The sequence below is a fragment of the Microtus pennsylvanicus genome, chromosome 6, assembly GCF_037038515.1.
Source record: "Microtus pennsylvanicus isolate mMicPen1 chromosome 6, mMicPen1.hap1, whole genome shotgun sequence".
NCBI lineage: Eukaryota > Metazoa > Chordata > Mammalia > Rodentia > Cricetidae > Microtus > Microtus pennsylvanicus.
Window position 1 is genome coordinate 119752676 of NC_134584.1, and position 23631 is coordinate 119776306.

A 23631-nucleotide genomic window follows, 5' to 3' on the forward strand; every position below is an offset into this window, starting at 1 on the left:
CCAGACATCAGAAAAATAAGCTCCTAGAATGATGCCAGTTACACAAAGGCTTTAAAAATAACATTTATTTATCAGTTATGTGCACGTGTGGAGGTCAGAGGACAACCTATCTCTTTCTAACAGTGGGTCCCAGGCACAGAACACAGACTGCTAGGCTTGAAGGGGTGCGTTTATCTGCAGAGCCATTTTGCTGGCCGTACAGACTTCCTCAGGATTTCCAAACTGCTTTCTATTGCACAGGCACTGGACACACATTGTTTAGGCAAACACTCCCACACCCCTAAATTAGCAGTCAGCTTTTCCTCAGCTGCAGTTTCCGATGAGGCTGTTGTCTGTTTTTCCATATTAGCATCCTTTAGTATTATTCCTTTTTTTTTTTTTTTGGAGTCTTCATTCTAGATTCAGGTTGTCTTGGAATTCACAATATAGACCAGGCTGGCCTCAACTTGTGGCAATTTTCTCAGCCTGAGTGTCAGGACTATGCGTGTATGCCACCATGCCTGGATAGTATCCTTAACTTTTTTATTTTGGAGACAGGGTCTCTCTACATAGCTCTGGCTGTCTTGCATCTATTTATCAAGCTGGCCTAGAACTCTTAGACATCTGCCCGTCTCTGCCTCCAGAGTGCCGGGATTAAAAACAAGCACACCTGGTCTTAGTTTTTTTTTTTTTTTCTTTTCAAAACAGGTTTCTCTGTGTAGCTTTGGTGCCTGCCCTGGAACTAGCTCTGGTAGACCAGGCTGGCCTTGAACTCACAGAGATCCGCCTGTCTCTGCTGGGATTAAAGGCCACCACTGCCTGGCATTTATTTTTTGGGGTGGGGGGCACGACGATGACAGGGTTTCTCTTTGTAGCCTTGGCTGTCTTGGATCACTTTTAGACCAGGCTGGTCTTAAACTCACATAGATCCACCTGCCTTTGCTTTCCCAGTGCTGGTAATAAAGGTATGTTCCACCACTGCCTGCCAGTATCCTTAATCCTTAAAGGCAACTGTAGAAGTGAAAAATTCCTTTAAGACCCAGGAGGCAGAGGCTGGTGGATCTTTAGGACGAGGTCAGCCTGGTCTACACAGTGAAACCCTGTCTCAGAAAAATCAACAAAATTAAGGGGAAAACTCATTAAAAAAAAATTTAAACTGACATAGGCCTACCTTTTCATCATTGCCTTATGGTAAGACCTTCAAAATCCTTTCTAGTTTTCTGGAATGTTTAAGAAAATTTTATATTGATAGTTTTACTATACTTGTTAATGGTGTCTTAGCTTAGTTTCCATTGCTGTGCTACAACTGACCAAAGCAACTTGGGGATAAACAAGAACAGAAAGGTTATGGTTCAATAGTGCTGTTTATATGTCAAGTTGACAAGGGACAACTGTCTGCTTGTGATGGCTATTCTTGGTCATCAACTTGATTACATCTGGAATTAATTGAACCCCAAGCTTCTGGGTACATCTATGAGGATTTTCCTTGATTTATTTAAGGTAGCAAGATCTACCTTAAATCTGGGCCACACCTTCTGGTGGCAGCCTATATAAAGAACATGGAAGGAAGCTTTTGTTTGTTGCCTGCTTACTCTTGCCCACACTGGCAAGTTCATTCTTTCAATGGCATTAGAGCCTACTTCTTTGTGATTTCAGTGTATACTTAAGACCAGCTGAGACATCCAGTCTTGTGGACTGAACTCTGGATTCTTGAATTATCCACTGGTTGCCAGATATTGTTGGAATAGTTGGATCATTACCTGTGACTCTAATAAATCCCATTTTACATAAATATATATTATTTATAGAATAAAAAACACTCCCATCAACTGTTTCTCTAGAGAATCCTGACAAATACTTTGCAGGTTAGTTTTGTCAACTTGATATAGTCTAGTCACCTCCTTCCTCAATTAAAGAATTGCTACCATTAGATTGTAGACAAGTCTGTGGGTTATTTTCTTGATTAATGATTGACGTGGAAGGGCCCACTGAGTGGTGTTACTCTCAGGCATATGGTCTGAGTCATGTAAGAAAGCAGGCTGAACAAACCTCAGAGAACGAGCCTAGTAAGTTCCTCCATGGCTTCTGCTTCAGCTCCTGCCTCAGGTTCCTGTTCTTTGACGTGCGAGTTATACAGAACTGTTTGCCAGCTGCAGCTCTAAGGGAGTTGTCCCTGAAGACAAGGTACGCAAGTGACCTGCAGCACTCAGATTTTGTTTTCAGAACGTGTTTTCACTCTACAGTTGGCCTGAAACTCATTACGAAGAATTGGACTCAAACTTGGGATCCTCCCCTTCTGTGCTAGGACACAGGCATGAGCACCATATCTGGCTTGGACAGAACTGTGAGCTGCTGCCTGACTCCGGCTATAGCACAAAAACTCCCATCTCAAAAATTAGCAAGGCAGGGGTTGGAGGGGAAAGCACATGCCAACGGCTGTCCTCAGATACAGAGGCGCTTGCAAAGCCCTCTGTATGAGGGTGAGGAAGGATGGGGACTGGTGTCTCAACCTTCCTTAGTTTAGGAACTGACAAGGTCAGTTTGAAAGGTTAAGGAGAGCTGGGAGGGGTGTTGATCACAGTAACTGAGAAGCAAAGGCAGAGGGATCACTGCACGTTCAAGGCCAGGCTCCTCCACATGATAGCCAATACCAAGTCAATCAGGACAGCAAAGTTTCTTAGTCACCGAAACTAAACACTTCCCCCAGCCAACAAACAAAATCAAGAGCAAAACAAAACAGTTAAAGGCAAGAAGAGGTGCTGGAATGAAGGGGAGAATGCTGTCACCAACCCTTGCCACCAGCCTCATGAAGCCTAAGGAAAGGCACTATTTCTCTGTGTAAAACAGTTCAAAGGACAACATACAATGCACCAAAAATCTTCTTACTATTTCCTAAGATGGTCAGAACACTTGGTCAAATGATCCAAGCTAACAAGCACATTGCTTGGGACATCCCAGAGACACTGAACACTAGGGTTGTTCTTTTTGTATGTTTGTTTTTTGTTTATTTTAAATACAAAGCAGGTCTCACTCTGAAGACCCAGAGCAGCTGAGTCAGGTTTTGGGAATGTTCAAGGGCTCAGCTTCCTCTCCTCATGGCATCTTGGTTCTCATTACCAATGTGCTGTGTTCACTGTACAGTGAGGTTTCTCAGGCAGCGGTGCTGGCTTTCCCCTGTGCAGCTTTGTGGAGCCCACAGCTCCTAGCCTTGACACCAACTTGGCTGATCAGATGATGCTCCAACAGTCCACGAGGCTGCCTGATGCCTTACACACTCACCAGAGTAAAGACGGAAATGCACCCTTTCTAGATTATAAAAGGCTAGAACTGTTTAATGGGAACAACCGGGACAAGCAGAAAGAGCTCTGATGGGCAGGACTGGGCAGCACAGAAAAGGAACCCAAAGCCTAGGCGGCCTACACCTCTCCACAACCCTGCCCTGAAGGATGCCGATTGGACTCCCCTTCCCCTGAAGGATGCCGATTGGACTCCCCTTCCCCTGAAGGATGCCGATTGGACTCCCCTTCCCCTGAAGGATGCCGATTGGACTCCCCTTCCCCTGAAGGATGCTGATTGGACTCCCCTTCCCCTGAAGGATGCCGATTGGACTCCCCTTCCCCTGAAGGATGCCGATTGGACTCCCCTTCCCCTGAAGGATGCCGATTGGACTCCCCTTCCCCTGAAGGATGCCGATTGGACTTCCCTTCCAAGGCACACACCACAGACTTTAGTCCACTATTACTCGAAATTTAAAAATAGGTTTTTCTCTTCTCTGTAATGCAGTGTCCAGTTGTGGTGGCTCTCGTCTAGCACAGGTGCAGAACTGCTTTGTTGATCTCAGGGTTTGTCCAGTCGTTCCGAATGTCATCCAGGTGGTTATCAAAATCCACAAGTGTTTCATAGGAACGGCTGTCCAGGAGCGATGCTAAGATCCTCTGTGCCTCCGGCCAATCCTCACAGTAGTCGCTGCAGGGCAGACAGCAGAATCAGCCTCATGCCCACCCCAAGACCACACAGGCTGCTAAGGACAGAGCAGCTGCTGGGAAACACGTAAGGATGGACCCAAGACACTTGTTAATGGACAGGTCCCCTCCAAACAGGGCACTGAAGAACCTAGAGGGACATGGCTGAAGAATCATGTCATCAGAAATCAAACCAAACACAGGAGGAGTGTGGTGCCATGGGTCCGTGTGGAGACCAGCAAGTACCACCCAGACCCCGTCTTTCATAGAAGCCCTACAGTCTAGGCCCTGCAGGAGGGCACTGCACTCACTGGTGTGGGTCTCTGCATCGCCACCTGTTCTCATGGTGCTCGTAGACATGGATTGTAGGTGCTGCGCAGTCCATCGTGAACTTGGCATTGTCCACCTGAGAAGATGAGGTCGTGACAAGCATGAGGACGGGGCTGAGAAGAGCAATGCCTTCCTGGGCTTAAGACTCTTAAGACTACATAGGCTATTCCCCGACTCCCTAGGATACACTGGCTTTTCTCAGTGGTCCCTGCCACCGCAGTGCTGTGCCTGCAGTAGTACCCAGCCCACTACAGTAATGGAACACTTGAGGCCCAGAGCTGGGACACAAGGGAAGCTTAAGCAGCAGCAGGAATGAGACTCACCATGATGAGTGCAGTGTCACTGAAGCCCTCAGCGATCCTGGAGGCCACCTTCTCTGCCACCTGGTTTGGGCTGTAGAGAAGGACCCATGAGCTCTACCATACATACTGTAACCGAGCCATCAAACAGGCCCTCTGTCAGTATAGTTCACCAACACCTGAACTGACAGGCAACAATGGAGCCAACTGACTGAGTGGCTCACTGAGATGACTTGGGGGCTATGAATGCCACTGGGACCATGGGGCACATTGCCAGAGCGGGCCTTGGAGAGGGAACCCTGAGGGCACCTCCTAAAAGGATGGGGCTTATTCCTTCTTCTGGGACTTAATGGAGTGCTGCCCAGGGCAGGCTGATGACCCGCTGGGCTGTGGACTATATGAGCTTGAGTCTCTACATGCCTGCTACCCAAGTAGGTTCAGGGCCCTGGCAACCAAATCCTCTTTTTAAACCAAGCCACTTTTAGGACTCTAAGTCATTTCACATCTTCTCTATGCCATGAGCTTTCAATTTGATGCCATCCTAGTTTGACCAACGAGTGACACTCGTATCTCATGTTGACAAAGCTTCTCTAGCCATGCTGCTGGGTAGGCCTGAGCTTTAGCTGCTGTAGCCGCTTTCCTTCAGGGTCCTCACAGGTCGACTGAAGGGCCCACCGGGCTCTGCACAGGGCTAGCTGTGTGGCATCCACAGCCTTCTCCAGAGCAGTTTTTGTAACAGGCTGAACAGTATTTGTCACCCACCTAGAGGCAGAATAAGGGCCAGAAGGCACAGAGAACAAGAGGTGGCAGAAGAAATGGGACCTGAGCACAGGGCTTCTGGGTGGTCCCAGAAGGTGCCCTGATGTACTCAATGAGCCCAGCATCTAGCTGGCCATCAACTTACTTAATAAGAATCCCTGTCTGGATGTAGGCCTCCAAGGATAAGATGGGCACATTTCTTGGATACTCCTAAGCCTTATCAGTGACTGTTGTGAGGATTTTCCAACTCACTGTTTTATTTCTAGAAGAGCCCGTGGGCCACCCCATCATCCAAACCGGAGAAGCACACTGGGGTCTGTTGGCTCCATCCGACCACACAAGAAAACCCCAGTACTTACTGTGTGGGAATTTTCCAGCTGCCCCTGGCTTCTAGCTGGCTGCAGCCAAAGGAAGCCTCTGGAGGACAGCAGAGGGCATGGAAGAGGGACATCAGTACTGACTGATCTGGGCCTCCCTTCCCTATCAGGCTGGCTGCTGGCCATGTCTTGTGGCCAAAGGATGTTGCTCCTCTGGGAAGTGGCCTTTTTAACCAGCTCTTCCTCGATGGCCCTGGAGGGCTGAGGGATGGAGGCTGCTGTCACCTGTTTGGTCCCTGCACACAGGTCCTGAGTTCTATCTATGGCCCACCCCTTTTGAGTAGCCTGTCCATGAGTTCCTTAAGCTGCCCTGCCCTGAGTGAAGGTGTCCTTTGCTAGGCTCTTGGGACCCAGTCTGAAGCTGACAGCAGACAGTTAACTTATCATACTGTTCAAGAGAGCTGAGGTGGTGGCATCTTTGGTGCAGGAACCTGGTGCCAATTAAGGCGCCAAAGACCACACTTTTACCAAAGGTCCCATTCTAACAGTTCCAAATCCCAAACCACTTTACTTACGCAAGAGAGCTACTTTGCCTTCCACTCCACAGCCTCTTGTTTTGGAGAGGCAACAGGCTGGTGGACACAAGCAGGGTTGGCAGCTTCTCCCCCTCTTTAAGTTCCCTCCCTGCATGACAGAGGAGCCATGGATGAATTCCTAGCTACTTATCTGGCCAGTTGCCCACACACCTGATAAAGCGAGTGGGGGCTTACACAAGCTTTGAAACTTAAGCCGGGGGTGGGGGGGTGAGGGGGTCAAAATCACCTCAGGGATGGCTCCATGGCTTCCAACCCCACCATCCACAGGTGTGCAACCCGTACCTGGCATCCTTCACACGCTCATTAGCTTGATAATAGCCGGCAATCACATAGCTGTTTTCTTTGCACCATGAGTCGATCTGAGAGGAACACAAATGGGAAAAATGACCTTAGCACCAAGTCTCAGTGACAGCCCCACCACACGTGGGACAAGCCAGACTCCAAACAGCCCTTGCATTTTTCCTGACCACAACGAAAAGAGCATCAGGGAAATGTGCAAGGGCAGGACCCAGAAGCAGGGTCCTCCTAGACAGGTGTACTGGGTGCAGCAGCTGGGGTCCTTGGCGACTGACAACACGAGCAGTGCTGTGTGGACTGGAGAGGGAAGCATCTTGATTCATTCCCCATTTCTTTAAAGCACACAGCATCTGTGGTGCTGCTGTGCAGACCTGCTTTCAGAAGCTCAGAGAAACTGCAAAGGAGGTGTGGTGTCAGCAGAGCTGCACACAGGAGACGTCTTCTGAGGGCCTGTTGGTTGTTCTTTTTCTATCTTTCTCTGTTCTGTTCTTCTGCCCTATTTGTCTCTCCAGTTGTTTCCCCTTGAACATTCCCCTAATCCTCTTTATCCTTCTTTTCCGATGTTTTCCTTTACATCTTTCCTCCTCTCTATTTCTCTGATCCCTTTTATACCTCCTAATACAAAGATTTCTATGCATGAAAAGATTACTTCATAGCCATAAGCCACATATTTTTCAAAAAGAAATTAAAATCTTTACGTAAGAAGAAATCACAATAAGAACACAAGTTATATGTTCTTTACCCCAAAGCAACGGTTCTTTTATAACCGATTAACAAAGTTTTAAGCAAGCCGAGTGTAGTCCAGCTCCTTTGTCCTGGCAGGCCGCAGTCTGCGGTCTCAGTGCAACACGTTTCTGTTTTCTGCTCTAGAGAAACACTCAACAGTGGCCAGTCCGCCACCTATTTTCCTTTACACAACAGGGTCATTTACTCTCCTTTCACAACCTGGTTTTTTCAAGGTGCACACCAGGGCCTGTGACTAATTCTGTAAGCTCCATGACAGAGGGGCACAGGCCAAACCTGGCTGTAGGGACGGATTGTTTTCTCTGATCATCAGCCTGTTTCTCCACAGGCAGAACTCACGGGTCTATAGTGCACGGAACTTCCTTGTTACTGTTTTTGTCTTCTGTAGGTCTCACATCTAACAAAGGGTTAGCCTATATTGTCTTCTTTGTATCTTTTATTGGAGCAACTGGAGAATAACCTAAATCATTTCCCTAGTCATCTTTACTATCTCAACCACCTGTATCTCAAACTCAAAGTTCAATTAATTCATAGATCTAAGTAATTATTACTGTTTTTATAAAAGGCATCCTCATTATGGTCTGCAAGTAAACTGCCCAGTGAGAATGAGATTTTCCCAGGAAACAATCACACTGTACTAGATACAGCAGAAACACAGCAGCAAGGGACATTCTGGAGACAACCCTCCTGGGGCTCTGATCTCCAGGATGCACCCAGAATAGCTTTGTTATACTCTGAGCTGTATCTCCTTTTTTATTATTTTTCTTTTCTTTCTTTTTTTTTTTTTTGATTTTTCGAGACAGGGTTTCTCTGTGTTGTTAACAGCCCTAGCTGTCCTGGAACTAGCTCTGTAGACTTGGCTGGCCTTGAACTCAGAGACCCACCTGTCTCTGCCTCCCTAGTGCTGGGATTAAAGGTGAGTGCCACCACTGCCTGTCATTTTGCCCGTCATTTAAAAATTATTGTTTAACCAAAAAACATGAATATTTCTCTGGGCTGAATGGATAGCAAATCCTAAACATTTGAAGATGATTAGAAGGGAAAACAAGAGCAAATGATTACTCCTATGAGGAGCCCCAGATTTAAAAGAGCCTCATAAGGAATTATGCTTTACAAAATTGCCCGAGTTAGCAAAGTAATTGGCTACCTCTATTGCTGAGGAAGCTTGTATTTTAAAATGACTAATAGCACTAATCTGAGAATGGAGTATGTCCATATTGATGGCAAATTGTGAGGTATTCCAGACACCTCACAGATGTGCCTGTATGTGGTCCAAGACATTTCTGATTATAAGACAGAGGAGTAAGTTCTTAGCGACTTGGTAGTGATGCCTGTCAGAGCTTTCTACCATAAATGGGCACCTGGGCAGGTGTAAATGCACCCACGCCTCTGCAGTGTAGCACACTTAGTCTCCTGCATGTGCTTCCAACAGGGGCAGGCGGCAGATTTTCAGTGCTGCCGGCTCTGTAATACAGTTGTCAGTCTGATATAGCTTTCTGCAGGTCTAACGCCTGCCCATGGCAGACTCACACAAATTAAATCTTAAACAGAAAATCCAATGCCCGACAACGTGAGCTGGACATAGTGGCATGCATTTGTGGTCTTAGCACTTGGCGGCTGTGGCAGCCAGAAGCCTGTTGACAGCACAGGGTGGGTGCCTGGGACACACAAGACTATCTTTAATCCTAGCACTTGGGAGGAAAAGGCAGGTGGATTCTGAGTCCAAGGCCAGCCTGGTCTAGAGAGTTCCAGGACAGACAGAACTACACAGAGATACCCTGTCTCTAGAAAATGTGTGTTTAAAACCTGCTTTAAATGCTGGACTCTCCTTCTGGTCTCAGTTTCCGTCATGACTCAAAGCTGACATGACAGGTCTAGTCTTAGGGTCCCTGAATCACATGTGGACTAGAATATTTCCAGATTCCTGAGTATTCATGAGTTACCATATTGGGTCAAAACCAGGGCTCACTAAACCAGCTAAAAATGCTGGTCATCCACCCAAACGATTAGGATTATGTCCCCAAACATTTATAATGGCTCCACTGAACAAATCCCCACAGATTAGTCACATGTTGCCATCTCATCTTAAGGGAATAGGTGCTGGAATTGTCCCTACCTACAAGTTTCCCCAAATTTATCCCCATACTGCATCAGTGGGCCTTGTTCTAAATTTTGGGTTTGGCACCTTTACCTTAATTCAAACCTAAGTGATCCATTGGCTGTTTCTAATAAAAGCCAACCTGCCTGTCCTTCCTGCAGGTGACCCTACATCTGGCCAGCTCTCTCAGCCCTTAGGGCTAGTTCCCCTTGTTTCAGGGCCTGCTTGTTTGCCACTTACCGTTCTTGAAACAAGGCACTCAAACACAGTGGCACAGAACAATGTTAATTCATCATCTCAGGTCTACAATGGGGATGAGGCTATGTAGGAAGGTTCTGTCCTGCCTGGTTCTGCAGTCATTCAGTCCCAAAGAAACACACAGAAGCTTAATTATAAACTGTTTGGCCTATTAGCTCAGGTCTATTTTTATTATGATGATGATGATTATTATTATTTTGGTTTTTCAAGACAGGGTTTTGATGGAGGAAGGTCATTGGCTAATAAAGAAACTGCCTTGGCCCATTTTATTGGTTAGAACATAGGTGGGTGGAGTAAACAGAACAGAATGCTGGGAGGAAGAGGAAGTGAGCTCAGACTCGACAGCTCTGCTCTCTGGAGCAGACGCCATGAAGCAAGCTGCCAGGTCAGACATGCTGAATCTTTCCTGGTAAGACTGATGCTACACAGCTTATTAGAGATGGGTTGATCGGGATATGAGAATTAGCCTGTAAGGGCTAGAGTTAATGGGCCAAGCAGCGTTTAAAAGAATACAATTTGTGTGTTGTTATTTCTGGTGTAAAGCTAGCCGTGTGGGAGCCAGGCAGGAGGGATGAAAAGCAGGCCCGCAGCTCCCACAACAGGGTTTCTCTGTGTAACAGTCCTGACTGTCCTGGAGTTTACTTTGTAAACCAGGCTGGCCTCGAACTGAGATCCACCTGCCTCTGCCTCCCAAGTGCTGGGATTAAAGGTGTGCACCACCACCACCCAGTTGCTCAGGCTTATTATTAATTAGCTCTTACAACTTAAATTAACCCACAATTCTTGTCTGTTTAGCTCCGTGGCTTGGTATCTTTTCTCAGTAAGGCATCTTTCTTCTTCTTTGTCTGACTGATGATTGATTCTCTGCCTTTCCTTTTCCCAGAACTCTCTTAGTGTGATTGCCCCACCTATACTTCCTTCCTGGCTACTGGCCAATCAGTGCTTTACTTATGACAAAATTGTTACAGTGTATAAGATATCCCATGGCAAGGCTGGTTCTTTCTATGAGCTTTGGACACCCCTTTTCTAGCCTTCTTAGGTCTACAGTCACATCCTCCTGACTGCTTGCCTTCACACATTACCCACTGACTTGTTTAACAATCCCTATTCTTACTCTGGTCTGACACAGAGAAGCAGGGACAATCTCTCCGCCCACAACTCTGTTGTACTTATTACTGGGGTGCAATGCAAATTTACTCCCCAACAGCACAGCGTCAGCCTTCAGCGAGCCGTCAAATCTGGCTCTTTGGCCAAAAGGTCCAGGACTCACATCTGCCTCAAACATACATGGTACCATCTTGAACCTGGGCACAGACAGCACTTGACACAGGACTGATACCTGTGACAAATGTTAACACATGCTTCAACCTGCCTATATCTGCTGACGACACAGGCCTATGTAAAGATCCCAGGAACCTAACCAAATCTGTGGGAGAAATAATGCTGTGACCTAGAACTTCTAGACCTTGTGGGGAGGTTTAAAGCAAACCAGGCCATAAAAGTCCCACCTTGGCTTTAGGAAATGCAACATTTTTTTTACATTGTGCACACGTCTCCACCAACACAGACCTGCACATGGCCTATCCACTAACCGAGGAACAGACCCTGCACCACCAGAGCTCAGAGGCAGGGAAACATGTTTTAACAGGGAAAGAAGGGCCAAAGAGAGGACCAAGTGGTTAGAGCACTGGCTACTCTTGCAGAGGACTTGGGTTTAATTCTCCACACCTATCGCTGTGTCTCACAACTGTATGTAACTCCTAGGTGATTTCTGATATCCTGGCTTCCATAAGTACCACATGCACGCAGAGAGTGCACAAACATACATGAAGGGAAACACCCATACACACAAAATAAAAATTTATTTTTTAAAGACTTACTAGTTTTTATTATGTGTAGGTATGTGTACAGGAATGCAGGCACCTGTTGAGGCCAGAGGCGTCAGCCTTCCTAGAACTGGAGTCATGAACTATTGTGAGCCACCTGACATAGGTGCTGGGAACCAAACTGGGTCCACTGAAGAGCAGCAAGTGCTCTCAACTATGGAGTCATCTCTCTAGCCCCTAAGTAAATAAGGCAAAATAAAAAAATGGATGAGGGCAGCTTCAGATGAGTGAGGATGGGGATAGGCTTTTGGACAGGGCTTTGCAGTGTCCAGGAATACAGAAGCCTCAGACCAGAGTTAGCCCATGTGTCCTATGAAAAGTGGGGGTAGCCTGGAGTGGCGGCACACAGTCAGGTAACCTGCCCCTCCCAAGCGGGCCATGACAAAGCACAACCTTGAAGCTGACCTCTGCTCATGTCCATCTTCCTGGCACGGCTGTCTGAAACCCAGGCCCCTAAAATGGAGTCTGTGAGACCACAAGAGGAGCAGCAAACACAGAACTGATACAGACACCATATCCTTCACAGGGAAGGAGAAAGCAATTACGGGGTGTGAACCCCCCTCTGCTCAATGTCCTCTATGCTGTTCGGAGCCAGTCACATGGGAGACCTGCTGAGGGGCCAGGGTCAACCCCTTGATTCCTGTTGACTCTGCAGAGGTGGCCCCTCTCTTCAAGCCTGCTAACATTCTATGTAAACATCACCATCTACCTCAGGTGACTCCATAACAACAGGAGAATGGGCAAGGCTAAGCGTCTCCCTCCCTCCTGATCCCACATGACCAAACGGAGGGTCGTCCAGTAAAACTCCCTGTTTGTAGCAAGAAGCAAGCCTTGGCTGAGTTTTCCTGAGTTTCCTTCTCAGGTCAGCAGTGACTTTTCCTTGAAAGAGAAGCTTGGGAGGCTAATGAGCAGGGAAGAGGGGTCATATGCTGAGGAAGAACACCCAGGGCAGATGGGACAACAGCTGTGGAGCATGGAACGGAGACGGCAGGAAGAATACTGGCCTGAAATCACACCATGGTAAGCAAGAAAGTCATCTGAGCAGAATGCACAGAGAATTGCCCAGAGCAGCAGAAATCAAGGCACGAGAAAAAGACAACGGGCTTAGAGAAACAGGGTTATGCTAATTTTCCTACCAACACTTTTATGGGTTTTTTTTTTTTTGCTATTCGAGGTAATTCCTTCACTACCTACGTCAAAGGGCTGAGGATAAATAATAGGCATAAGTACTTAAACAAATGAAAAGCACCCAGAAATGCAAGGATTTTTTTAAAAAATGGAAAATAATAATAGAAATCCTTTTAAAGGACTCTCACATTGCCCTTTGCCAGACTGCATGTTAGAAATTGGCTAGCTAAGCTTTCCCATGTTCAACAATCATTCCAGTGTGTGCTCCCCAGCAGAGGGAGCCACCAGGATGGGTGGGGGGTCTCATAGACACAGGTGCATAAGTCCTGCGGCTGTTAAAATTTCCACAGTCATATTTTAACAGTAGCAGGCTTCAAACCCAGAGATTCTCACAGCCTTTGGTGTGCAAGGTTGCATGGTTGAAAAGTAAACACACAAATTTAATAAACTCAATTTATGGCTGCAATGGGGGCTAGTGAGACAGTCCCAGCGTGGGTGGGGGAGAATACTCAGAGCAGGGGCGTCTGCAGGAGGAATAGTAGTGGGGATAGTTGGGGTGGGTGTTTGGGAGGGAAAAGAAGTGGGTATGGGGGCCACATCCTGGGGACAGACAGAACACCAGTCTGGGGAGGTCCTGTCAGACTGCAGGTCTTCAAGTGGAACCGTAGCCTGCTGCAGAGGATGAGGGTCGTCTTGAGACTAGAGGCTGGCAGGAGATGAAAGGATGGATTCAACAAAGAGCCCAAGGGAGGACAGTCCACGGCCTCAGAGGCTCCACATTGTCTCAGGGATACAGCAGAGAGTAGCACTAAGAGAGACTAGGCAGAGCATTTGGTGCAAAGAGTCTAAGACAGACAAATGAACTCCTGATGCTAAAAGTTGAAAAGTGGATTTGGGCTTGAAGTGGAGATTGAGAAAGGCAGAACCTCCTGGTGCCTGTAAAGACCCCAGGGTAGGTCACAAAGCCTGGGGTGGCAGGCTGGCTTAAACATCCTGACTATCCTAACCCCCAGGCTTGGATGAACTGATTTTTTAAAATATTTATTTATTTATTATGTATACAATATTCTGTCTGTGTGTATGCCTGAAGGCCGGAAGAGGGCACCAGACCCATTACGGATGGTTGTGAGCCACCATGTGGTTGCTGGGAATTGAACTCAGGACCTTTGGAAGAGCAGGCAATGCTCTTAACCTCTGAACCATCTCTCCAGCCCGGATGAACTGATTTTTTTTAAGGTGGGAAAAAAATCTTATTTTACATTTCTTTCTTTCTTTTTTGGAGACATGGTCTCACTATGTAGCTGTGGCTGTTCTAAAACTCATTCTGTAGACCAGGCTGGCCTCAAACTCACAGAGATCCGCCTGCCTCTGCCTTCCGAGTGCTGGGATTAAAGGCATGTGCTATGGCTCAGCAATCTGCCTGCCTCTTGTGTGGGTATGGGCATGTGAGTACAGTGCCCACAGAAATCATAAGAGGGGGTCAGATCTGGGGATGGAGTTAGAGATAGTTGTAGGTACCTGACCCGAGTGTTAGGAACTACTTCTTCCTTTCAAGAGCAGCAAGTGCTTCAGCCACCTTCCCAACCCCGCTATTAGCTGCTGTTTCTTCTGTATAGAGCTTGTCAGCCCACTGCAGATCCAAGTCTAACCCAGTCCTGGGTTCAAGCCTGAGAAACCTGCCCTACTACTGAAGGCAGGGCCCTGCCAGGTTCACATTAAGTCACCCGCAACTTCTTTGCTAACAGAACAAGACTGACCTGGAAAATGCACAGGAATCCTCAGCCATGCTTCAGGTACCAAAAGTACACTTCTTCAGAAACTAAAATTCACGAGTTTATAAATATCACCCACATATCTGCCCAGCCCCCAAGAATCTAAAATTTAAAAACAAAATACATGCAATAATTTTTTAAGACACTCAAAAAATTTGTTGGGCAGTGGTGACACACACCTTTAATCCCAGCACTTGGGAGACAAGAGGCAGGCTGATCTCTGTGAGTTTGGGGCCAGCCTGGTCTACAAAAGCTAGTTCCAGGACAGGTTCCAAAGCTAAAGAGAAAACTTGTTTAAAAAAACCAAAATCAAACCAAAACAACAGCAACAAAATACTCAAAAAATATGCTCGGTAAATTTGAGACAATCACCTAAAGACACTTATAGTTGGTAAGACATTTCCCTTGGTGTTGTAATGTAAATTAAGAAAAGGATGAGCGAGGCACAGTGGTGACCATCTTTATTCCCAGCACTTGAGACTGAGGCAGGCTGACCTCTGTATTTTGGAGGCCAGCTTGGTCTACATAGTGTTCCAGACCAGCCAGGGCTACAAAAGTGAAACCCTTTCCAAAAAAAAACAAAATGAACAGATGGCAAGGCATGCTTGTTCATGTCCTAGTTCTCAGGAACTGAGCAGGAAGAGTATTGAGAGTTCAAGGCTAGTCTGGCCTACACGTTTAGAAAATTTGGGGGGCGGGGACGGCCAGGCTCTTGTTTCATCTCAGAGCTCATTCTGAGATGTAAACGGAGCTGTGGTGAGTGCTGCTGCTCAGGCAAGCTGCGAGAATGGAATCTCACAGTCTTTAGCAAGGCAGAGGGAATGGGGGAGAAGGGCAAACTCAGCCTCCAGGGTCATGGCGGACATGCTCAGGCAGGCTAAAGTCTCTTAAGGAGGGGTTACTGTTTACTTCAACTTTTGTTTATTTACCTTTTTGAGGCAGAGTTGTTATGGGTCTGGGGTCATTCATGAATACATTTTAGTAAGATGGAGCTTTTGACTGAGATACTGGCACGAGGACTGACTTGCACTGGCATCAGGTCTGCATCTGAGCGAGTGCCCGAGACGCAGCACCTAGCCATTATCAGCCCAGGGCTTATAAAGGCAAAAATCACAAAGCTATAATTTTGGGTTTATTTTTTGAGCAGAGAAAGCCAAGTTTGATTACAAAAGCAGGAATAGTTTTATGACCTACTAGCTTGCTAGAAGAGCAAATTCTTCAAGATCAGTCGATTTAAAAAAATAGTCTTCACCGTCTGGGGTAGGATACAGGGTACAGCCATGCTAGGGGTTTACATGCTTGAGGCTTTTTTTTTCCTTTTTGGTTACTCAAGCTTAGTTTAAATGCAGTGTTAACTATCACAGGTTATCTACGTAGACCAGGTTGACCTCGAACTCACGGAGCTCCACCCACCTTCACGTCTCGAGCGCAGGTTTGAAGAATGCACACCACACTCGGTTTCTTGGTAATTTTACAAAACCGTGAGAGCAAGTTACCCTGCTTACCCAAGAGGAGACGCTTCTCGAAAGAAGGGCACCTGACTTCGCCCAGCCCAGAATCCCGCGCTGACCTCGAGCTTACCAGGGTGAGTGCCACCTCCAGCATGGGCGCCAGGGCCAGCGTGCCGTGGAAAAGCGGGATGCAGTCCACGAAGAGAGTGTGGCTGCCTGAGCCCGGCGGATGCTCCTTGCGCGGCCTCTGCCTCTCGGCCACCAGAAGCCCGTTGACCGCGCAGTGCGGGTACTTGGCGCCGTGTAGCACCATCTTGCAGTAGGCCTGTGTAGTCAGCTTCACGCCCGGCATGCTGAGTCGGGGTGCTCACTTCGCCAAGGAGGCCCCCAAGGTACAAAACACAACCCCGTTGCACCCAAAGGCAAACTCACGCTTCCACTAGCAACCTCCCGCCTCGACCCGCCCGCCGGAAAGCGTATTTGCCAGCGCCTGCCGGAAAGCAGCGTAGCCCGCGCGGCTTTTCGCGACAGTTGCGGCACCACGCCCCCGGCCCGACGCGTGTGGGCGGGGCTTCCTCGATCCCGCGGTGCTCCGCGGCCCCATCTTGCACTTCCGGTGCTGGCCCTGCTCTTCCGGTCGCGAGCTGCCGGGGTGTAGAGGGCGGTCGAGGCGGTCGCTAGGGCAGCGGTGGCAGGTGACAGCGGGTGTCGGCCCTTGACAGCGGGTGAGGGCGGCGTGGCCGGGGGCCGACGAGTTGGAGCGTCGGGGCGGCAGCGGTGACGCTGAGGCTCCCGCGGGACCGGGACTTGAGCCGCTCAGTGACCTTGGCGCGCCCGCTTCCCGGGCGGGTCTGTTGTCCTGGGTCCCCGCTGGCTAGTTCGGCTAGGGCCTGGCCCGCTTCTTGCGCTCCCGCTCCACCAGGCCCAAGGCGCGGCCAGCCGAGCCCTGACGTCACGCTACGGTTTCTGCCGCCCCGGGCGTCCGTTCCCGGGGAGCGTGTCTCCGAGAGGCTGTGCAGAAGTGAGGCCTGCAGCTCCGGTCGCTGGGGCGGGCGACAGGGTCATCGAGATCGCCTGTGGGCCGCAGGGACGGGAAGCGGGCCAGGGCCTGGAAGGCCTCCTCCCTCCTCCGCTTGCCCTTCCGTAGTCTCCGCGCGAGTCGTTTCTAAGTAAAACCCAGTCGCGGGCGGTGTTTCCAACGCCAGCGCGAGGAACAGCTCGTGGCTGCACCGTGTGCTCTGTCGGGTTCTCGTTATTTTAGTAATTTTGTCTAATTGTTTCTTAAGAAGCCAAGTTTTTGATTCATTGGCCAAAGCCGTATATTACAGCCCTTGGTTTGATTTGGGCGCTCTGTAAATGCAGACTAAGAAAACCCAACTCATCCTGCGCCACTTCGTGCATCCGCATCAGTTATAAAAACGGATCCTGGGCGCGTGCTGCTGGCCTGTAATGCGAGCTCTTATGAGGTAGAGAAGGATAGGGTGCAAGCCACACAGGCCAGCAGCCTGTGCCTTAAAAGTCTGATGAAATCATAGCAACAAAAAATCATTTAACGTTGGAAGAATGAGTTGCATGTAGCTCATAAGTGCTCTATGGCAAGAAGCACACTAAAAGGTGTTTTCTTTCATTGTTAGAAGTGTACGTTTTTTGTCTTTCAGAATGTTGGCTGCAAGGACACTTAGCCTAATTGGCAAGAGAGCCATTTCCACCTCGGTGTGTGTTCGAGCACATGGTAAGTGAAGTGAGACTTTTCTGTCTGTCTGTCTATCTGTTTTGTTTTGTTTTGTTATTCAAGACAGGGTTTCTCTATTAGCCCTGGCTGTGCTGGAACTCACTCTGTAGACCAGGCTGGCCTCAAACTCAGAGATTTGCTTGCCTCTCCCTCTGCCTCCCAAGTGCTGGGATTCAAGGCGTGTACCACCATGTCTAGCTAAGTACTTGTACCTCCAAATAGACTAACTTAATGTCATTTTGCTCCTATGTCTAAGACACTGTGGTAGGGTTTTAATTTTTGTTGTTGTTTATTATCATTATTTTATTGTTTTAATTGAGCTATATATTTTTCTCTGTTTCCCTCCTTTTCTCTCCCCTCCCCTTTTACCCTCTCCCAAGGTCCCCATGCTCCCAATTGAGATCTTGTCTTTTCCTACTTCCCTTGTACGTTAGATCCATGTCTGTCTGTCTTAGGGTCCGCATTATTGTCTAGGTTCTCTGGGATTGTGAATTGTGGCTGTTTTTTCTTTGCTTTATTTCTAAAAGTGTGGTGGGGTTTTAAAAAAAGATGCCCTTCTTTCCTTTTTCCCTCCTTCCCTGTCGTAGCTCTGACTGGCCTTGACCTCCCGGGGTTCTTTGCTCTGCCTTCTGAATGCTGGGGTTAAAGATGCATTACCATACATGTAAAGTTCTGTCCCTTCTAGAGAGCGTCTCCATATCTGACTTGAATTCTTTTCCCACTCTAAACTTCTTAAGTCCCCTTCTGTTGGCGTCACAGAAGCAATGGAAGCAAAGGTGGCCTTGGGTCTGAGCTGTGTTTGGATTTCATTGCAGTCATGGACTAGCTCCTGAAGTCTAAGCATCTACCTTCTCACCTGAAATGTACAGACACACAAGGTTTTAGTTCTGAGCCTGGCTCAGCAGCATTTTCACTTTGAGTTTACGAAGCATACTCTTTGTAGTGGTGTTAAATACTGAGAAGATAATGTGAGAGGTGGACCTTCCCCAAGGAGCTCACAGTTGTGGAGTGGGCTGGTGAGATGAAGGCAGTGGTAGACAGTGAGAGTCCCAGAGGCGCACTGTTTAGTCTGGCACCGTGGATGCAGGCTGAGCATTAGTGAAAGGTGTTTGGAAAAGGAAAACTCTTCCTTTATTAACCCTCATAGGAGTCCTCCATGGTTAGCATATGCTTACAGTACTAGGGTGTGGTGGAACTCCACTGGGGCACTGCTGTCAGTTGAGGTCTTCATAGTGTGACTGCGAGAACAAGAAGGGAGCTGAGACCTAACAGATCTCACAAGCTGTGCAAAACTCATCTTGGTTGAGAACAGAAGGGACCTTATTGAATTCAAAATCTTTGCTTCTGTCTCCCTTTTAATATTTTTTTAATTTCCTCTGAAAGATTCAGCTTTTAGGGTGTGAAGGGCTTTTGGGAACCCCTGATGTCCAAGGGTAAGACCTGGCATGTGCCTAGGCAGGGAGGAGGGTTTCCACAACCTGGGTCTGCTTGGAAGTAAGACTGTCAGCTCCACCTTACCTAAAGCCTTTAGGCCCAAACATGGCTGCATAGCAAGGTTGCTTATAGTAGGGCTTGTCTTTCATGCTCAGCATAGACCCCAGAGGTCAGCGTCTTACCATATTTCTCACGCTTCAGGTGTGGGTGATGCCAGTCTTTACCTAGTGAGGTCATTCAGCAAATACACCTCTTTGTCACGCTTGAAACACTTGGGCATGGTGGCACCTGGTCTTGCACAAGTGGCTGCATCTAGGAGGAAGTAGAATGTGGGATCGGGACCCTCTGTCCCTTTTAAGACAGTGGTTGGCTTGTTAGCCTTTGGTTTTCTCTGATCCAAGGATAAGCACGAAACTCTGAAGTGCACCTAGAAAATATGTTAACCACTCTTGGTCTAGAATACGCCATTTTATGGCTAGTGTATTCTGAGACCATGAGAGTTTATGGCAGCCTAATAGCTGCGCTGTAATTCACACAATATATTGATTTGCTTAAATTGCATGCTTCTCATTGTTTTTATTTTTTTTTTATTTTTTTTTTTATTTTTTTTTTATTTTTTTTTTTTGGTTTTTCGAGACAGGGTTTCTCTGTAGCTTTGGAGCCTGTCCTGGAACTCCCTTGGTAGACCAGGCTGGCCTCGAACTCACAGAGATCCGCCTGTCTCTGCCTCCCAAGTGCTGGGATTACAGGAGTGCGCCACCACCGCCCGGCCTCATTGTTTTTATTATAGTCGCTGGTATGTGTTATTATCACCACGGTTAGTTCTAGGACATTCTCATTCTAACTTACATCTACTTTGATGTAAAGTACAAGTGTTTTATGCCTGGAGAAATAGGGCTTGGGTGGGGTGTGTTGAACTTGGTGGAAGTGTTCAGTAGCTGCCTTTCTTTTTCTGAGCATCTCCCCTGTGCTTTGAGATGGTGTTTCTCTATGTAGTTCAGGCAGATCTCGAACTTGCAATTCTTCTGTCTCAGCCTGTCAAGAGCTTGTATTATAGGTATGTGCGATCATGCCCAGCTTTATGGGATGCTAAGAGTTAAAATGGGAAAGTAATTCTGGCTGTTTTGGTTCAGATTCTTTTGGGATGAGTTTAAACAGAACAGACCCTCACTGGTCTTTTGTGCACCAAATAAACATCTGGAAGGATCATAGCCTTGCTTAAGGCTTAGTGATGTTTACCAACATGATCTGGGAGGTTTAGACATGGGGCTGAGCTTATGGGGAGCAACGTATTTCAGCAAGGCTTTGTCCCTAAGACAGGTCGGACAGAGTTAGAGCTTTTAGCAGCAGGAAACCATGGGGAGACAATCCAACTTGTTTCCTGTAGCCTGAGCTTTGTCCTGATGTGTCCTGTGGGATGCACAGGTGCATGCTCACGTGATGCAGTGGAGTAGCAAGAAAGAGCCTCCACTCAGCTCTGGCTCTTTCCACTGCTCAGTTTGGGCTGACTTGACTTGGTGAGTATTAAGTGAGCATAAATTGGAAGGAAAGCAGAACTGAACCTACCTGGCTCTGCTTATTGAGCACATCGTTCTTCCCTTGGAGTTTCCAGGGCGACCTCCTCTGGCAAGTTCAGGATCCTGCCTCATGTGTATTCCTAGCGTGTGACTCCGTGTGTTAGGTCTTGCTTGTTTCTCACTTACAGAATGTAAGCACATAGTTCGGTAGGAATGCTCGGTTGTTTGCTGACAGTCCCATATGTATAGAGCCAGCCTCCTTAGTGAACAGTAGTTACTTGGTAAGTCGTTAATCAACAAATGAGTAGGTGACTCCGTGTTGACACCTTTTGTATCAGACCCACAGTTTCTGAGTGGTCTCTGGAGTCTCAGTGGGCTATCACTGTACCCTGCAGCAACTGCCTTTCCCTTTTTGAGTTTCGTGTTCTGTACATGAGTCCCTGCAGTTGGGACTTCATTTTTAGTCCAATTGCCTGTCCAGTAAATAACCCTCAGCCCTGATTCCACCTCTGGTGACTATAAACCTGAGGGTTTGGTTAGGTTAAGTGCTTCCATTTAACCGTTGACCTGCAATCACCCTTCTGCCTGGACTCTACCCACATGGGTTTTCAGATTCATCCAATGTGTTTTAGGGAGTGTTGTGAAGAGTGAAGACTATGCTCTCCCTAGTTATGTTGATCGGCGTGACTACCCCTTGCCCGATGTGGCACATGTCAAGCAGCTGTCTGCCAGCCAGAAGGCCCTGAAGGAGAAGGAGAAGGCAGACTGGAGCAGCCTGTCCAGGGATGAGAAAGTTCAATGTGAGTATCAGGGTTTGCCCGAAAACTCAGTAGCAACAAGTATAGGTGCATCTGTGTGACTGCTTGTGCTAGACCAGATATCCCTGCTGAGTTTCTGGGTATCCCTATTGATGCTGCTGGCTTAGCCCTGGTGAGTAGCAGGCCATGGAGATTGTACACAGGCTTTGCCAAAAGATCAGCTAAATACTCTCCATGTGGTGTGAAAGCATGGAAGAGCCAAGCTGACCTCATATACAGAGGTCTTTGCATGCTGTCAGTTCTGCAGTTTCTCCTATATGTGCTGGTGTGTGAGGGCAGATTTGTGCACATTTGTGTGTCCTGGCCTAGGACCCTGGGATCCGGACAGGAGCTGAGTCCTCTGCAAGTTCTTTACCCTGCTTATGTTTCTGTTCAGTGTACCGAATCCAGTTTAATGAGAGCTTCGCTGAGATGAACAGGAGCACCAACGAGTGGAAAACAGTTGTGGGCCTGGCTATGTTCTTTATTGGCTTCACTGCGCTTGTTCTGATTTGGGAGAAGCACTATGGTAAGTGGAGAGGGAGAAGGAGTGGCCCAGGGCAGCTCTAGCTCTTGGTGCTTCGAGGCCTTTACATGACCTCCAGGCCCAGGTTGGATAGAGAAACTATAGTCATGGGAACAGTTATAAGCTAGAACTTGCCTTTCGTATGACCAGCCATTCTTGTGGCAGGGCAGGGTAGGTTTGCTTGTACAGCATGCCATGTTCAGTAGCACTGGACCGGCTTAATAAGTCTCAGAGGACTTTGTAGTGTTAGGAGGTAGGAGGAGCCCATTTGCTACATGGCTGGCTGTACCTGAGTATCTGGAGTATTAAGGCCATACTGTTTGGACATTATTGCTTGCCTGTTCTCTAACATGCATTCTCTCTAGGTCAGGTCAGGTTGCATTCTGAGCAGGCCCACCCCTAGTAAGTGTGGCTGCAGATTAGTAACAGATGGCAGCCCTCTGAGTGGCACCCACTGCCTGTATGCTGAGCCAGCCTGCAGAGTCTGCCACTGGCAGCTAGAAGGAAGCTGTCCAACTAAATGCATAATGACTTCCGTGCTGACCTTTCACAAGCAGAGAATGGTTCTGAGATAGGAATTCTCAGTGCCCTGGATTAAAGCCTGTGTGTGAGTGGGTTGAGTGGCAGGTGACTTGGCTTGGGCTGTGTCCTCCCAGCAGGGCATCCTTCCTCACATAGTCATTTTGCATTGCAGTGTACGGCCCTATCCCTCATACATTTGATCGTGACTGGGTAGCCATGCAGACCAAGCGGATGCTGGACATGAAGGCCAACCCCATTCAGGGCTTCTCTGCCAAGTGGGACTACGACAAGAACGAGTGGAAGAAGTGAGACCTTGCTGCTTGCCAGCCCCCTCCCCTCACTCGGCATGCTGGAAGCCGCTGTGTCCAAAGGTCCACGCTAATAAATGACCAGTTTACGTGACGCCTGTGTAATTTATTCTTTGATAATTACTAAATGAATTGAGATGCTAGGTTTCTCATAGTGGAGGTAAAGAGGGTTTTAAGTTTTTTGCATTACTGTGTATGAAGTGTGTGTTGCCAGGATGCACGTGCAGAGGACAGAACAATTTTGGAGTTGGTGTTCTCCCTCCATTTTGATGTCGTTCTGGGGATCAGGTTCAGGTCACCAGGCTTGCATGGCTTGTGCTTTTACCCACTGTGATGGGGGTCTTGAGGGAAAGTATATAAAAATTCAAATTGCTGGGTGGCGGTGGCTCACACCTTTAATCCCAGCACTTGGGAGGCAGAGGCAGATGGATCTCTGTGAGGCTATCCTGATCTACAGGGCTAGTTCTAGGACAGCCAAGGCTACACAAACCCTGTCTTTTGAAAACAAAACAACAAAAATGAAACTTGTGTGACTCCTGTTATCTGGGAGATTTGAGCTGTGACATTCATGGTTGAATCCTGGTGTAGCACACAGAAGTTGCCATGAGTTACTCCTGGGGCTTTTCCATCTCTTAAAATTATCACCACTGAAGGGAGGTAACCACTAGGCTGTGCAGAGCAGGCTGGGTTCTAGCAGCTGGTCAGGCATGGTTGCGTGTTCTGCCATCCAGCACTCAAGCCGAGGCAGGGTGATAACCAGTCAGGGTTACAGAGACCCTGACAGAACCAAATGTGGTAACGGAACTGGGGTGTGACCCAGTCAAGTGATGGCTGCCCAGCCAGCCTCTGCTATAAGATGGCAACAGAGCTGGAGCTTGGCGATCCATGGCTTCATGAGTAACCTCCTGGCCCCTGGCAA

General features: G+C 47.9%; 2 protein-coding genes and 1 pseudogene across 3 annotated transcripts; 1 reads left to right on the plus strand and 2 right to left on the minus strand.

The window, feature by feature from the left end:
• Positions 1 to 47: 47 nt before the first annotated feature.
• Emc8 (ER membrane protein complex subunit 8) lies at positions 48 to 16439 on the minus strand. Its single transcript, XM_075977472.1, has 5 exons — positions 16007 to 16439; positions 6525 to 6601; positions 4595 to 4664; positions 4253 to 4347; positions 48 to 3945 (listed from the first exon to the last, which is right to left on the minus strand). Exons 1-5 carry the CDS (start codon positions 16226 to 16228, stop codon positions 3786 to 3788), a joined length of 624 nt encoding a protein of 207 aa, XP_075833587.1. The 5' UTR covers positions 16229 to 16439; the 3' UTR covers positions 48 to 3785.
• Positions 16428 to 22806, plus strand: Cox4i1 (cytochrome c oxidase subunit 4I1). Of its 2 annotated transcripts, none has more exons than XM_075977473.1 (5): positions 16428 to 16571; positions 17535 to 17608; positions 21192 to 21359; positions 21754 to 21885; positions 22577 to 22806. In XM_075977473.1, exons 2-5 carry the CDS (start codon positions 17536 to 17538, stop codon positions 22711 to 22713), a joined length of 510 nt encoding a protein of 169 aa, XP_075833588.1. In that variant the 5' UTR covers positions 16428 to 16571; position 17535; the 3' UTR covers positions 22714 to 22806. The 2 variants fall into 2 exon arrangements, with proteins under 2 accessions (XP_075833588.1, XP_075833589.1); XM_075977474.1 differs by having other exon boundaries at positions 16462 to 16601.
• On the minus strand, positions 18823 to 19322 carry LOC142852725 (cysteine-rich protein 1 pseudogene; annotated as a pseudogene).
• Positions 22807 to 23631: the final 825 nt, after the last annotated feature.